This window comes from Rutilus rutilus (assembly GCF_951802725.1).
Source record: "Rutilus rutilus genome assembly, chromosome: 18".
Taxonomy (NCBI): domain Eukaryota; kingdom Metazoa; phylum Chordata; class Actinopteri; order Cypriniformes; family Leuciscidae; genus Rutilus; species Rutilus rutilus.
In genome coordinates this window covers 12,876,482-12,892,074 of record NC_140231.1, presented here as the reverse complement: position 1 = coordinate 12,892,074, position 15,593 = coordinate 12,876,482, and the positions used below count along the sequence as shown (strand labels likewise).

General features: G+C 38.0%; 1 protein-coding gene across 1 annotated transcript; it reads right to left on the bottom strand.

Annotated features, from left to right (window-relative positions):
• Positions 1–61: 61 nt before the first annotated feature.
• Positions 62–14,435, bottom strand: aifm5 (apoptosis inducing factor mitochondria associated 5). The gene is made up of 19 exons (XM_084387471.1): positions 14,174–14,435; positions 13,790–13,865; positions 13,449–13,558; positions 13,214–13,323; positions 11,799–11,843; positions 11,619–11,700; positions 11,417–11,529; positions 9,123–9,209; positions 8,955–9,046; positions 8,698–8,828; positions 6,695–6,810; positions 6,526–6,597; positions 6,048–6,111; positions 5,875–5,951; positions 5,679–5,796; positions 4,096–4,194; positions 3,926–4,001; positions 3,743–3,847; positions 62–2,556 (listed from the first exon to the last, which is right to left on the bottom strand). Exons 1-19 carry the CDS (start codon positions 14,190–14,192, stop codon positions 2,517–2,519), a joined length of 1,632 nt encoding a protein of 543 aa, XP_084243597.1. The 5' UTR covers positions 14,193–14,435; the 3' UTR covers positions 62–2,516.
• Between the last annotated feature and the right edge of the window lie 1,158 nt (positions 14,436–15,593).

Here is a 15,593-nt window from a genome sequence, read left to right as displayed (position 1 = left end):
GGCTGCACGATTTGGGGAAAATGTCATATTGCGATAATTGAGGTAAATATTGCGATTGCGATATAATAAACAAATGGTTTCATGAGTCAACTTGCTTGGTTCTCAAGGAAAATAAATGCACACACAGATTAGTGATAATCTGCCTAAAGAAAAAAGTTATTTAGTCAAGAGCAGTGAGTGTTTTTCTCTGTTCCCTTTGTTCTTTGATTAACTTTAGCGACAGATATAATTAGTGGCTACTGTGTACTGTCCCTTTAAGACCAGTCGCTGCTGTCAGAGACGCGGATCTCACACGCGCCTCATTCTCTCACGAGTCACAACTCTTCACGTTCATCATAAGACTACTCTTATGTTATGAAGATACTCGACAAAAAGACATTTTGGCATAATTGTGTGTGTTATTGTTAGTTCAAGCTCGAAAGAGAACTGTATTCTGGCATGCTGTTTTGTGCCCACGCACGATATTAGCGCGAGTCTTGTCAGGACATTCACAGGCAGCGCGTTCTTTTTTGTTCGCATGAATGGTTTAAAAGCATTTGCATGAATAAGAGCGGGATCATGTAACACTAGCCAAAGGATGACAAAAATTAACATATGCTGCGTTAATTGCGTTAACAGCGCTAATTTGTTTATTTAATATAAAATCGCAGCATTTTGCGTCATATAATCGCGTAGGCTTGACATCGCGATTGCGATATGATTAATCGTGCAGCACTAATATATATATATATATATATATAATGTTTTATTATTTTTCAATAAATGCAATATTTCACATTAAAATGATGCTTTAAAAAAAACGATTAGTACCATCTGGATGCGTTAAAAATTAAAAAACACCTGTTTAGCTCCCTATAAATATAAAGAAAGGTTGTTTTTTTTAGAGATAATTTCTTAATTTTATTAGGTTTTGCATTTAGATATATATTTAGACATTCTAAAAGACAACATTTAGTCAAGGTTTAGATATTTTTTGTTAGATAAGTGTCAGGTTTTGCATTATGATTACAATCAATCATTAACATTTTTGTTAGAAAGGGAACACATGGAAAGCATTTTTGTTATTCAGTATTTAATACTTAAAAAAAACTAACAAAATAAGTAATGGATAGCGATATTTCTTCATTGCTATGCTTTTTATCTGCATAGTGGCTGATTTGTAGTTTGTTCCACCAAAAGATTCTCTGAGTTTGCGTATTTCCAATTAGTTTCGTGTATTTACATGCGGCAAAAGTCACCAAGTGTAATCCCGTTCCGATGAAGCAAAAAAAAAACAAAAAAAAAACATTTTTCGTCCTTTTCTGACCGAAGAGGCCTAGAGGGTTAAAGGGCTCCTTTATATGCATTATTTTAAAAATGCATTAGAACTGCAACATGCTTCCTGATAGAAAAACCGGACCAACATGGAAGTCATAAAAATAAAAGTGATATTGTGCTTATCAGCAATATCAGTCTGTACAGAATGACAAAATGTCAAGTATAGCAAAGCTTCTTCTCCTTTCTTTTGTGCATTTTGTGGATAACTGCTCTGTCTGTGTGTGTATAAAAACTATAGGCAGTTCACCTAACTAACCAATTGTTAATGGAAAATGTTAGATTTTTACCATCTAGTGTACTTGATAAAGGGATCTTTTCAATTCTCTGCGACAGCTTAAGTTCTAAGCCCTATTTCATGGCCCACATTTCACCTCCAGATTTGGACTGTCGTATATGACCCATATATCTCTGCACAAATTCTTCCTGATAAGAACAGAAGTGAATTATGAGGATTTGGAAGCAAAAAACTGGGTTGCGTGGCAGAAGAGACAGAGAATAAGAGGCGATATAAGAGAGCAGCTCAGCATTTCTTTTGTAATTTGCCCTTTTGTAACATCGCTTTTGTGACCACCATCACATTCAGCATCCATCGCTCTGTGTTCATCTAATCCTGCTAAGCGCTATGATTGGATGTGCGCTCAGTGATTGTCTGTTTTTCCACTACCCATGCTCCATTTCACAGCTTGATGACCAACTACGCCACCTAGATCCATCAAGCACACAGTATGCCAGAGTGACTGTACTTAAGAATTGATTAATTCATCTACTTTTCCATTTGAACACTGAGTAAATACTATACAAACCAGATACGAAAAAAAAATCTTTCATAAGCTCATTCCTAAATGTTATCTTAATAAATAATAATGATTAGAATAAATATACGATTGAAGCATTGTGTTCATATTCAGTATACCTGAGCTAACCGGCAAACTCTGTCTTTGGAACTGCAGCAAGAACAGAATAAAAGCTTCTCTTCTTCTCTTAGTTGCACTTGGGTAGTGGGTCTCCTCTCTGAATATCCATGTTCAAATGGCAAACTCTCTGTGAACTGTGTAGAGAGCTCTTTAAGAGACATACTGTAATGTACTGGCCTTAATAAATGTTACAAAAACATCTTCTGAGTAAAGGCATGATTGGATGGGATGGACTGTGGAATGGCTGAATTCTGATCATTCGGAGTTCAAACTGTTTGTCAGTGGTCACATGGGCGGCAGCTTCAGCCAGCTAAGGTCATCTGACCTATAATAAAAAGAAAACCTCAGGTAAAAACATTAACAATACATCAGAGCTCTGACCAAGCATTTTTTCGACATAAATGTTTTTTATATCTGAAGAAATTAATCGTTCACTAAATGTTTCAAAAATTGTAAAAAAGTAACTCTTTTAATCTCCACAAGGGTGGTACCTCCATCATGGTGGCAGCCATTTTGAGATCACATGACCAGCTTTTTTTCTTCTCACCGTCTGTGTCCGAAATCGCATACTCTCTGATAAGGTACTTCTTTTGAATAAGTAATTACTTTGCGACTGTTGTCGTATGAATGTGTGTACCCAGCTAACAAAAATATGTTCTAAAAACGTTTTGCTAAGGTTCCCATTAGATTATAATTAATTAAGTTCAAAACGTCCAGTTTAAAATAATAATAATAATAATAATTTCATTTTTCAAAATGGAAATATTCCATTTTATCATTTTGCAAACATTTTGGGAATGTTACTTTTGAAACAAGTTCTAATGAACCAAGTGGTAACATTTAAAAAATGCTAGACGAATATCCAACAAAAATGTTTCAGAAAATAAACTGTATAAAATATGTTTTTGTGCTAACATTTTGAGAACATTATTTAAGACAATATAACTCTGAATGAAGGTTCTATTAACATTACTGGAATAATATTTATTCAGAACTTTGAGAGAACCTTGTCTGAACGTTCTGAGAACGCCAAAGTTCTGAGAATGTTCTGAGACATCCGTCATGTTGTCTTTGTCATGTGACCAACCAGTGTCAGTTGCATCAATTTACTGCCATTCACAAATCCTCTTCTGTGGCCTCAGGGGATAGTAAAGTATCTATTAGATGCGGAAGTAGTAGGTCATCCGGGTACTTTACGCCTACTATTCAGACATACTACTCTACATACTGTTTTTCGCCAACTATAAAGAATGCGATTTCGGATGCAGCCATTGTTCAGGTGCTCATAATGTTTTGCCTCATCTATGAATACTATAGTGGGTAAACTAAACTATAATGAAATATTAACATTATTTGCTGCATGCCAAAAAAAAACAGTGGAACCCAGCAGGGGTTAACTAGGTTAATGCTAACCAGCTAAGACTGTATCAGTTTAGAATGATGAATAAAATGAATGATGAATAAATGATTTAGTGCACTTTTAACATCACTGAATTTGAGTTCTCACTCACTCTGCTTCCGCCTTTGTAATCACTCTTCCTTCTGCCAACCTTTCTGCCACCACAGAGACAGCCGGTTCAACATTCAATCCTGCTGCAGCCACCACCTCACCATGCCTGTATATAAAAGTACAAAGCCAATACTTCACACTTGAAAGAGAAAACGGGTATAAAGACTTCTTACAAGCTTCTTACTTGAGGTAAAGTGCCAAAAACTTCATGTTCTCAAATTTCCCTTTCAGCACCAACTCAGTGTATCCCTCCCCATACCCTGTGCATAATGAAGAATAAGAACATAATTACGTACAAATACTCATATTTTACAATCCTTAAAGCACGTCGGGCATGTAAGTAATAGGCTGTACCCGCGTAACGAATGGTTCTCCCAAACAGGACGGTCCAATAGAATGGCACTGAGTTTAGCTCCACCTCCCTGTGCAACATGCTCAAGGCTGCGATCCTTCCTAATAAGGAAAATGTTATAATTGTATCAAAGCAACGTTTCTTTTCATGCTTGTAATTAAAGACTACCTGTAGTGATGCAACAAAATGATTTTTTACTGAAACCAAAATCAAAGTTTTCATTCAGCTAAAAACCAAAACTGGTAATGAAGTGTTGGAACTTAAAGGTGCTCTAAGCGATGTTGGGTGACGTCACTTCTTGTTGACATTCGAAGTATTGTCAAACAAAACGGAGGCTAGCTCGACCCTCCCTCCTCCTCATCCCGTCCCCTCCCCCTACCTTCCGTGCTCATAGATATCATATAATAAAGGCTAGATGTCTCGTGCGCGCTGCTGGCCAATGGAGGTCGACGTCCGCACACGGCGGCCATCTTACCACAGGGTGCTCGCTCACTCCTAACATGGTGCATGTACTTTTAAATAACCATAACTTGCTCAATTTTCTACCGATTTTCAAACGGTTTGGTTTGTTATAAACGTCAGAGATGTAGTTATGATACTGCATACATATGAATAATTATAACAATGGACTTCCATATGAAAGAATTATAGCCACTTTAATAACGTTTGTAAGAAACCAAACCGTTTGTAAATCCGTCAAGATTTCAGCGAGATAAGAGGATTTGTGTGCGTGCTGATCACTCAACTTAATTCACAGCTTCCCTGTGGTAAGATGGCCGCCGGTGATGCCGGAAGTGACTCCGCCTTAAGACATCTAGCCTTTATATGGATATCTATGTCCGTGCTTTTCCGATGTAAATTCGGGACTTTGCGCATTCCTTCTCCTTCAAAATTCAAGAGAATATAATTCTAACGTAAGTCGTTGTCATTTCTAGTACATCTCTCCTCTAGCTAACTTCCCTCTTCATGCTTCTCTCTCCTCCACTCCACACACCCCTTTCATGTGTACGCACCCCCAAATCATTCTTGTCGGTTTTTGGCTGGAACACTGTTTGTTATGTTTCGTGGTCCAGGCTGGGCCAGTTTGCTTTTCTTGCCGTGTGTGGAGCCTGGGCTGTCTACAGAGACCTCGTTTTTTTCCAGTGTGTTCAGGGGACAGGCAGCTAGCGGATAGTGAGGAGATGTTTGCTGGATGTGACGAAAAATGTTTCGGCTTAAAAAACGTGTGACATCGCTTAGAGACCTTTAAATTTGAGTAATTGTTGGTACAGTGTTTAGGGTGTCGTGTTCACAGGTCGTAGTAAAGTTATTTTCCTGTTATAGCTTATCCATTTACGCTGACACAGTAAAACGCATCTTTGAACAATTTCATTCAATGAATTTCCATCAGTGAACCAAAATATTCTGCAGAAGCACAAATTTTCAGTGCTTTGTGGAGCATAAACCAAAAATTCACGTTTTGGCCAGTGCATCACTATTTAAGTCTTTTAGTTCACGTCTGTTAGCTTTACTGTGTCTTTATGCTAATGTACTTCGAAAAGTTGGCAAAATGACCAGATGTACACATCTAAAAATGTTTGATTACCATGTGCCTGCGCTATCTGCCAGTGGCCGATGCTCACTTTCTGGCCTTTTGCCATTTTGAGAGGAAAGCAGGTCAGATCTCCTGCGCCGTAGACGTCTGTTATGTTGGTCCTCATGTACTAGACAGACCGGGATACAATTGAAGAGTTTGGAAGTGTAAGATCATTGTTTAAACTCAAGGAGTCATAAACACTCACCTCATCCACAATGACATAGTTCTTCGAGTCCATATTTATCGGACTCCCTTTCAAAAACTCTGAATTGGGATTGACACCTTGTATTGAGATAATAGGGAGACGAGAGCACAAAAATTGTTGTTGCAGTTATTTAAATTGAAGTAGCACTTTGTTCTTAGTTCGACTGTACATACCAATTCCAACAATTAACACATCAGCTTCAATTTTAATACCGCTCTTCAGTTTCACCGCCTTAATCTGCGGAAAAACATGCAAGTCATAATAAACTGGATGAAAAATTCAGTAACAGTCCCCGTTACATGTACTTACTATAGTAATAACAGTAAATAAAGCATAATTACAAGTAAGCAACTAACCCTAAACTAAACCCTAACCCTAACTGTATAGTAAGTTAAATACATGTTGTTAATGTAATATTACGGAGTACTTATTTGTATAAGGCAGCGGCTATTTACAATAAGTTTGGTGACTACAGACACTCCGTTTGGGGGCAGCATTACACTGTAACAAGGACATCTTAAAATAAAGTATAAAAAAAGTGGCCATCATCCAGTTAATTGTTCTTGATTATCTATTTCAGTTAATTAACTTCCAATGGAATGGACTTATGTTGTTTTTTGAAAAATGACACTTAGAACAAGTTGACCTCACCCTCCTATTTTCTCCTTGAACCTCTGCGACAGCGTCATTCATGTAGAACGTCACCCCTCTCTCTTCCAGCATCTCGAAGAACAAGCAAAACAGAATAAGAGGATCATCATAAAGCAGATAAAGCACATATTGAAATAATGAGATGGTTGTATTGGCCCTTATCACATACCATCATGGTGACCTTCCCTATTTCGGGGCCCAGAGTCCTCTGATAAGGGAGTTCACTGCTTCCGATGATTGTGACACTACTGGCCATATCTGCCATATAGGCCGCCACTTCCATGCCTTCAATGCCGCACAAACAAATATTTTTCAATGTTGAAAAAATAGTTCACATAATGTTTTGTCATCACCCTTATGTTATGTTGTTCCAAACCTACATGACCTTTCATTCATCTGTGGAACACAAAGGAGATGTTCTGAAAAATGGTCATGCTGCTCTTTTCTACACATAGAAAGACGACCACCATAAAAGTGTAACATGTATGTTCTGTGTTCCCCCCTTTATTGTGTTTTTAGTTCTGCCCTGTGACCTAGTTTTCCTCAGTCTGTTAAATTAGTCATTTAATTCACCTGTGTCTTGTTAATTCACTTATTAGTTCCCTTTGTTTGTTAATGCTTAGAAGCCTTCAGTTCTCCATTAGTGTTTGTCGGTTCTTGTTACTGATAGCATCAGTGTATATGTTACCGGCAAAAGTGTGTAATCCCGGTATTCTATAGAATGCCTAGGTAATGTATAGAATTAGGTAATGTATTTTTGCCAAAAACCATCAGGCATTCTATACATTGCCTAGGCATTCTATAGAATACCGGGATTTCACACTTTGCCGGTAACATATATATGTATTTCTCCTGAGTTAAGGCTGAAATTATCGCATGCGTTTTTTCGCTTTCGTGATTCGGTGGCTCTGAATTGTCAAAACACCATTCAAAAAGCTTGCTGCGGATGCGAAAAACGCAGAACCTGATTTGATTTTTTTTTTGATGGACGAAAGTTTCGGAGGCAGTGTACAAGCGTGATTGACAACTTGAGGTCGTATTTATTTTTTAACGTGCGAAAATTTCGGGCGCGAATTTCGGACTCAGTGTGCAAGGGCCTTTATGGGGGGGGGGGAATCTGCATGTATATGGTGACGCAAAAGTGTGTGAAATTCGATGTAGTATGCACTCCAGGCGGCTAGGTGGCAATGTGAAGCAGATCGGTGCCTTCACTGTCTAGCAGACTCTTGCGTTTTTACCCTTCAGACGGGAACGCGACGGTGGAGCATTTTTAAGATGTCCACTCTGGAGGGTGGTTTCACTTTTTTTTGCGTTTTTAAGCCCCAAAAACGCTGTCACCGTCTAAACGAAAGGCACATCTGATCAAATATTTTTACGTTTTCACCCGCGAGCATTCTCGTGTAAACAGGGTTTAAGTTTCCTGAGTATTTGTTATTAAAGCCTGTCTCCTTGAAGTATTCCTTTTCATGCGAGTTTATATACATCACGTTACGTGACAAAAAGTGGTCCATATTAATAGCCATATGATAGCTTTGTGTGAAGAATAGACGTTCACAAATAATTTCACAAATTTCTATGATGTTTTGTTTCAGTGCCCATGTTTACATTTTATATACACTACTTGTCACGGTTCAGAAGAAGCAAGAATCCAAATGCAGCACAGTTTATTTACAAACACAAACAAAAATAATTCACACTGAATTTCCGGAACAGGAACAGGAACAACATTCAAAGACCAGGACCACCACAGCTTCACATCAACATGCAAAGAAAACAACTGATAAAAACCAACTGAACACAAAGGGTAGATCTACACAGGGGCAAACAAGCTTAACAATATAACAAGACACACCTAGGGAAGACTAATCAACAGGAAAAACTACAAACATGGCAACATGACACAGGAATGAACACAGAAACAAAGGGAACTGAGAATACACTTCAACATAAAAGTCCTACAAAACACAAGACACAGAATTGGAATCATGACACTGTTTGACATCCAAATTTAAAAGCTTGAGGTAGGCAAGATGTTTACTTTTTTTTTTTTAAATCATGCTCACCAGGGCTATCTATCTATCTTTGACGATTCTTCTTTGTGATACATCCATAAGTCACCTGATAACATTAGCCTTACAGATGTGCTGGGGAGAGTGTGGTGAGTGTGTGTACCAATGAAGGAAGTGCCTACGACGACTGTCCTGCAGCCCATACAGGTGTAATGGATGCACCTGGCATCCTCCGGTGTTTCCAGCATCAGCACGTTTTCCAGATCTGCACCTGGGCAGTCTAGGCCTTTTGCTCTGAAAAACAAAGATCAAGCAGTGCGTAAGTTCTGCGTTGATGAAAGTTGAGTAAATTATGAAAATAATACTGTATCTAGATGGTTAAATAATACTTTGTATCACTAATCATCACCAGATACTTACCTGCACCCTGTTGCAATAAGGATTTGGTCATAGCACTGGATTAAGCCATCATCAAATGTCACTGTTTTCTTGTTTGTATCTATCGATAAAGCCTGCACAAAGAACGACTCTGAGAGATCATATGTCTCTTGTGGTATAAATGAGAAAGAACACAAGATTCACTCTCACCTCTTTTTTCAGCCAGACCTCAATATCATACTTGTGGAAAAAATCCATTCTTCTCATTAAGAGACTTTCGCTCTCAGCATTCATTACCTAAATCGAGATTAAACTTTAAAAATAGAACAATGAAAAAAATAAAAATTAAATATATACAGTGGGGAGAACAAGTATTTGATACACTGCCGATTTTGCAGGTTTTCCCACTTCCCACAAAGCATGTAGAAGTCTGTCATTTTTATCATAGGTACTCTTCAACTGTGTGTGTGTGACGGAATCTAAAACAAAAATCCAGAAAATCACATTGCATGATTATTAATTATTATATTATAATATATATATTATTATTATGAAGTAATTAATTTGCATTTTATTGCATGACATAAGTATTTGATACATCAGAAAAGCAGAACTTAATATTTGGTACAGAAACCTTTGTTTGCAATTACAGAGATCATACGTTTCCTGTAGTTCTTGACCAGGTTTGCACACACTGCAGGAGGGATTTTGGCCCACTCCTCCATACAGACCTTCTCCAGATCCTTCAGGTTTCGGGGCTATCGCTGGGCAATACGGACTTTAAGCTCCCTCCAAAGATTTTCTATTGGGTTCAGGTCTGGAGACTGGCTAGGCCACTCCAGGACCTTGAGATGCGTCTTACGGAGTCACTCCTTAGTTGCCCTGGCTGTGTGTTTCGGGTCGTTGTCATGCTAGAAGACCCAGCCACGACCCATCTTCAATGCTCTTACTGAGGGAAGGAGGTTGTTGGCCAAGATCTCGCGATACATGGCCCCATCCATCCTCCCCTCAATACGGTGCAGTAGTCCTGTCCCCTTTGCAGAAAAGCATCCCCAAAGAATGATGTTTCCACCTCCATGCTTCACGGTTGGGATGGTGTTCTTGGGGTTGTACTCATCCTTCTTCTTCCTCCAAACACGCCGAATGGAGTTTAGACCAAAAAGCTCTATTTTTGTCTCATCAGACCACATGACCTTCTCCCATTCCTCCTCTGGATCATCCAGATGGTCATTGGCAAACTTCAGACGGGCCTGGACATGCGCTGGCTTGAGCAGGGGGACCTTGCTTGCGCTGCAGGATTTTAATCCATGACGGCGTAGTGTGTTACTAATGGTTTTCTTTGAGACTGTGGTCCCAGCTCTCTTCAGGTCATTGACCAGGTCCTGCCGTGTAGTTCTGGGCTGATCCCTCACCTTCCTCATGATCATTGATGCCCCACGAGGTGAGATCTTGCATGGTGCCCCAGACCGAGGGAGATTGACCGTCATCTTGAACTTCTTCCATTTTCTAATAATTGCACCAACAGTTGTTGCCTTCTCACCAAGCTGCTTGCCTATTGTCCTGTAGCCCATCCCAGCCTTGTGCAGGTCTACAATTTTATCCCTGATGTCCTTACACAGCTCTCTGGTCTTGGCCATTGTGGAGAGGTTGGAGTCTGTTTGATTGAGTGTGTGGACAGGTGTCTTTTATACAGGTAACGAGTTCAAACAGGTGCACTTAATACAGGTAATGAGTGGAGAACAGGAGGGCTTCTTAAAGAAAAACTAACAGGTCTGTGAGAGCCGGAATTCTTACTGGTTGGTAGGTGATCAAATACTTATGTCATGCAATAAAATGCTAATTAATTATTTAAAAATCATACAATGTGATTTTCTGGATTTTTGTTTTAGATTCTGTCACTCACAGTTGAAGTACACTATGATAAAAATTACAGACCTCTACATGCTTTGTAAGTAGGAAAACCTGCAAAATCGGCAGTGTATCAAATACTTGTTCTCCCCACTGTATATAGTATGTGCTGTGATGGCAAAGCTCAATTTTCTGCATCAGTCTTCAGTGTCACATGATCCTTCAGAAATCGTTATAATATGCTGATTTGCTGCTCAAGAAACAATTATTTTATTACTATCAATGTTGAAAACATTTTCTGCTTAATGTACTGTATCTCTGGAAAAAGATTTCCAAAAACAATCAGCATATTCTTATTTAATACTGAACATTTGCACCAGTAAACACGTCATCAGAGACGAGAAAAGATGCCGTTGCAAGAGGGAGGGACGTTATTTTGATTAAAGATTACGAGGGTACATTCATTTATTTTTTTTATTTTTTTAAGAAAAAAATTATGTGCACGGATAAATCATTAAAAAAAATCTATTTTGATTTCAATTTGTTTTTGTGTTTTTGAGTGTTGCTGTGCCCTGCGTTACGATAATTTTAACATTTAACATTTTCTTTCAGCAAAAACTATTTTAGCATCAGTTTTCAAAGATCCTGTGCCTTACCTTGCTGAGTCTGGTTTTGTCATAAGGAAGGAGTTCGTCTCTAGATGCCATAATAATCCTGCCGCCATAGTTTTCTTGCCGTAGTGTCTCAGCACACATCAAAGAGGCTGCGCCTGTGTTCAACAAACACACACCAGCATCCACCAACATTAAAACTGTCACAGTAAATAAAGGAAATCTGCATCAGACATTTGCCTCTCACCTCCTCCTAGGAGCATCACAGTGTGCGACACCCCTAGGTCTCTGGCCCCCATCCATTTTATACGTTTAGGCTGACCCTGAATCTGCACAGAGAGATTTTACTGTCAGAACTGGCCTGATTTTGGTTTTGGTTTCATTCATTTTATATAGAAGATAACATGTCTATATGAAGGTACTTTACCCTTTTCTTTACAGACACATAAACTTTGTTGTTTTCGACTTTCACCTGTCAAGAAAAAATCTGATTAAATCATTTAAAAATGTTATAAGTGACGCTCAAAAGTTTAGAATAATTTGACATCCAAATTTAAAAGTTTGGATTTGTAAAATGTTTTTAGAAGAAGTTTATTTGATTATAAAAGTAATATATATCAGTACAAATCATACAAATCATTCTAATATGATGATTCACTGCTCAATTATCAATTATTATTGGTGCTCCATTATTATAATGTTAGTTATTATCCCATTAGGATTAGATAAAAGTTTTTTGAAACATTATAAATGTCTTTACTGTCAATTTTCATCAATTCATCAAAAATATGATAAGAAGAAATTATCTAGAGCAGCAAATCAGCATATAAGAATAATTTCTGAAGGATCATGTGACACTGAAGACAGTAATGATGCTGAAAATTCAGCTTTACCATCACAGTAATAAATTACATTTTAAAATATATTGAAATAGAAAAGTTATTTAAATTGTAATAATATTTCACAATATTACTGCTTCAAATCCAGCCTTGGTGAGCATTAGAGACTTTCAAAAACACTACAAAAAAATAAATAATCTTTTGGCAATTAGTGAATGAAAACACTAAATTAACAAGCTAAATTAAATATTTGTAATGTATAATAAATAATCTAATATTTATATACAATATATAAAATATTACATTAAATATACATTTACATATTATTTAAAGCTGCAGTCCGTAGTTTTTCCTCTTTGTCGCCATCTCTGTTCGAAATCTGCAATTGCAGTTATTCGCGGAATTATCAACTTTACGTGGGTTGTGCCTCGGCACGGCACAGCGCGGATGAATTCAATGTTTTGAGGAGAATGTGCGGCTGTCAGTCGCCGCGCCGGTGTGGAAACTGTCATTCGCAATCACAGATTCTACTTTTGGAAGTATGACCGACATAAGAATTTTAACCGGAAAATGTCAATCTGAACAAGTAACATCCACTTTTGTTCTGACCAATTAAGGGAAAAAAGCATTGCAGTAAATCGCCCTGATTAAATCTAACGATCGCTTATCATATCACGTCAAACCATGCAAATTACTTTATGTGTACAGATGTGTACTTCTTTATGTACAAAGACATGCTCGAATTTCCTGCATAAATCCACTAGTACCACTGTCTGGAATTAAAAACATTATTACAAGCTTACCGTTTTGAATCGAGCTAAGGCAAGCAGATAGTTTTGAACACTGGCTGGTTATGTACTTGCTCAAATTTTTTATTGTGGATCATTTTGAACCCAAAAAAGTTACGGAATGCAGCTTTAAATGATTAATTTAAAAAAATCTTTATGTTTAGCAGTACAAAACTGTATTCTAGTTATGTGTGAATGAATCTATGTCCCAGTGCCTTGTGGCAGGGCAGACAGTCAGTCCCAGGATACTCCTCCAAGTCACCGGTCTTCACATTGAAACAGGAACCATGCCAAGGACAGCGGACCCTGTGACCTGACAGCACCCCTGCAGAGGAACACGAAACACCCACTGTAGTAACGCTTCACTTCTGACATGTTATTTATATACAGACAGAAGTCAGTTGCACCAAACTCGATTTTCATTGACAAAACTGATTCGTAATGCACTACCTTTGCTCAGTGGAGCACCATAATGTGTGCATTGGTTACTGATGGCACTGTACATCCCATCACAGCGCACCAGCAAAACATTGTGCTCACCAACCTCAACCTCCATCATTCTAGATCACAAGAACAACACAGTCAGAAATCTTGTCCTTCAACAGCTTTATATGTACAAAACATATGACACAAAATACATTTACAACCTGATGCAACCTGTTGTAATCCAAGTAAATAAATATGCAAATACATTAAAGTAAAATTTGACTTTTTAATGTTCTTTCATAAATAAATATGTATATTATAAGTATAATGCACATGAACATGGCAGGCATTTCTATGGAACCTACTCTCCATCTTTGAGATCTGACTCGCCACACACGACATCTGTCACCTCTTCCTCTGGATCCAAACCAGCCACTAAACCTATAACCGTAACGACCAGGGTAAAATAATAAATGATAAGCATCAACATAGCAAGAACAATGCCACGGAGAAAAGCATGATATCACAATGATTTCAACTACACCATATTATGAATTAGATTATGAAACGTTAGCTAAGTCAACAGCATAGTCACACTGTCAGTGTAAACATTAAGAATTGATTTAGTTTATTTCAGATTAACCAAATAAAGTAACCTGAAACCCTGATCCGAACTCATGCTCAAAAAATAAATAAAATAAAACATAAAAACAATAATATCATAAAATTAAATATGATTGGATGCTTACCTGATTTTTTCTCAGACATCACTGATTAATCAGTAAGAGAAGACTTTCTCCAGTAATTTATTTTCAAACAATCCTTTCTGACAGCTGTGATACAATCAAACTCTTTGGACGGCTGTCATGACCGTAATGATCAGTTCACAAGCCCCTAATCCAGGAGACCAGACCTGTCCTTTAGACATTTCATCATTCGGATGCTCAAACTCACTCATGAAGTTTGTTACTCCAAAAAAAACAAAAGAGGTCAAATTTAGAGTTTTGTGGGCGGAAAAAGGAAATTGAGTTTTCCAAAGCGTAAAGAGTTTCCAAAGGATTGCGTAGAGTGTATAGAGGGTATTTAGTAGTAGAAGAGCAATGCCATTTGTTGTGGCATGACAACAGAAGAGAGAACGGCTGAGCAAGCAGCACGCGACAATAGACATGTGCATAGGGCAAAGTGCGTGACTCTGCACCTCTCTCTGAAACACTGACGTTCGTGCTCATGTGCTCCTTTCAAGATACAATTGATATTAGTAAGGTTTATATTGACAAAGAAGATTTTAATATAATAAATACTAAGATAGGCTACACTATTCTATTTACTATCAAGTGATCCAGTCATTCAATCAACATCATGGATCAAAGTTGAATCACTGTTGAATTTGGCAAATCAAACCAACGTTTACACTCTCAGAAAAAAAGGTGCAAAGCTGTCACTGGGGCAGTATCCTAATGTACAAAATCTAAAAGGTAATAATATGTACACTTAAATTACCTATATGTACCTTTAAGGTACTATAATGTACCATTTAGAGGTAAATACGGTACAAAGATGTACCTTTTCAGCTTTTGTACCTTAGGGCAGGGGTCCGTGGGACATTTGGTACCGGGCCGCACAGAAAGAATAAATAACTTACCGTATTTTCCAGACTATAAGTCGCTCTTGAGTACAAGTCGCATCAGTCAAAAAATGCGCCATGAAGAAGAAAAAACATATACACTCACCTAAAGGATTATTAGGAACACCATACTAATACTGTGTTTGACCCCCTTTCGCCTTCAGAACTGCCTTAATTCTACGTGGCATTGATTCAACAAGGTGCTGAAAGCATTCTTTAGAAATGTTGGCCCATATTGATAGGATAGCATCTTGCAGTTGATGGAGATTTGTGGGATGCACGTCCAGGGCACGAAGCTCCCGTTCCACCACATCCCAAAGATGCTCTATTGGGTTGAGATCTGGTGACTGTGGGGGCCATTTTAGTACAGTGAACTCATTGTCATGTTCAAGAAACCAATTTGAAATGATTCGAGCTTTGTGACATGGTGCATTATCCTGCTGGAAGTAGCCATCAGAGGATGGGTACATGGTGGTCATTAAGCCATCTGAATGTCTCAACAGAAATCGAGACTCATCAGACCAGGCAACATTTTTCCAGTCTTC

What these genes read in the sequence shown, in the direction of transcription:
- aifm5 (XM_084387471.1), bottom strand. An exon ending in AGGTCTGGCTGAAAAAAGAG is followed by an intron (nt 9,047 to 9,122) that starts GTGAGAGTGAAT and finishes TTCTTTGTGCAG; the next exon opens with GCTTTATCGATAGATACAAA. An exon ending in TAGGGAAGGTCACCATGATG is followed by an intron (nt 6,598 to 6,694) that starts GTATGTGATAAG and finishes TTGTTCTTCGAG; the next exon opens with ATGCTGGAAGAGAGAGGGGT.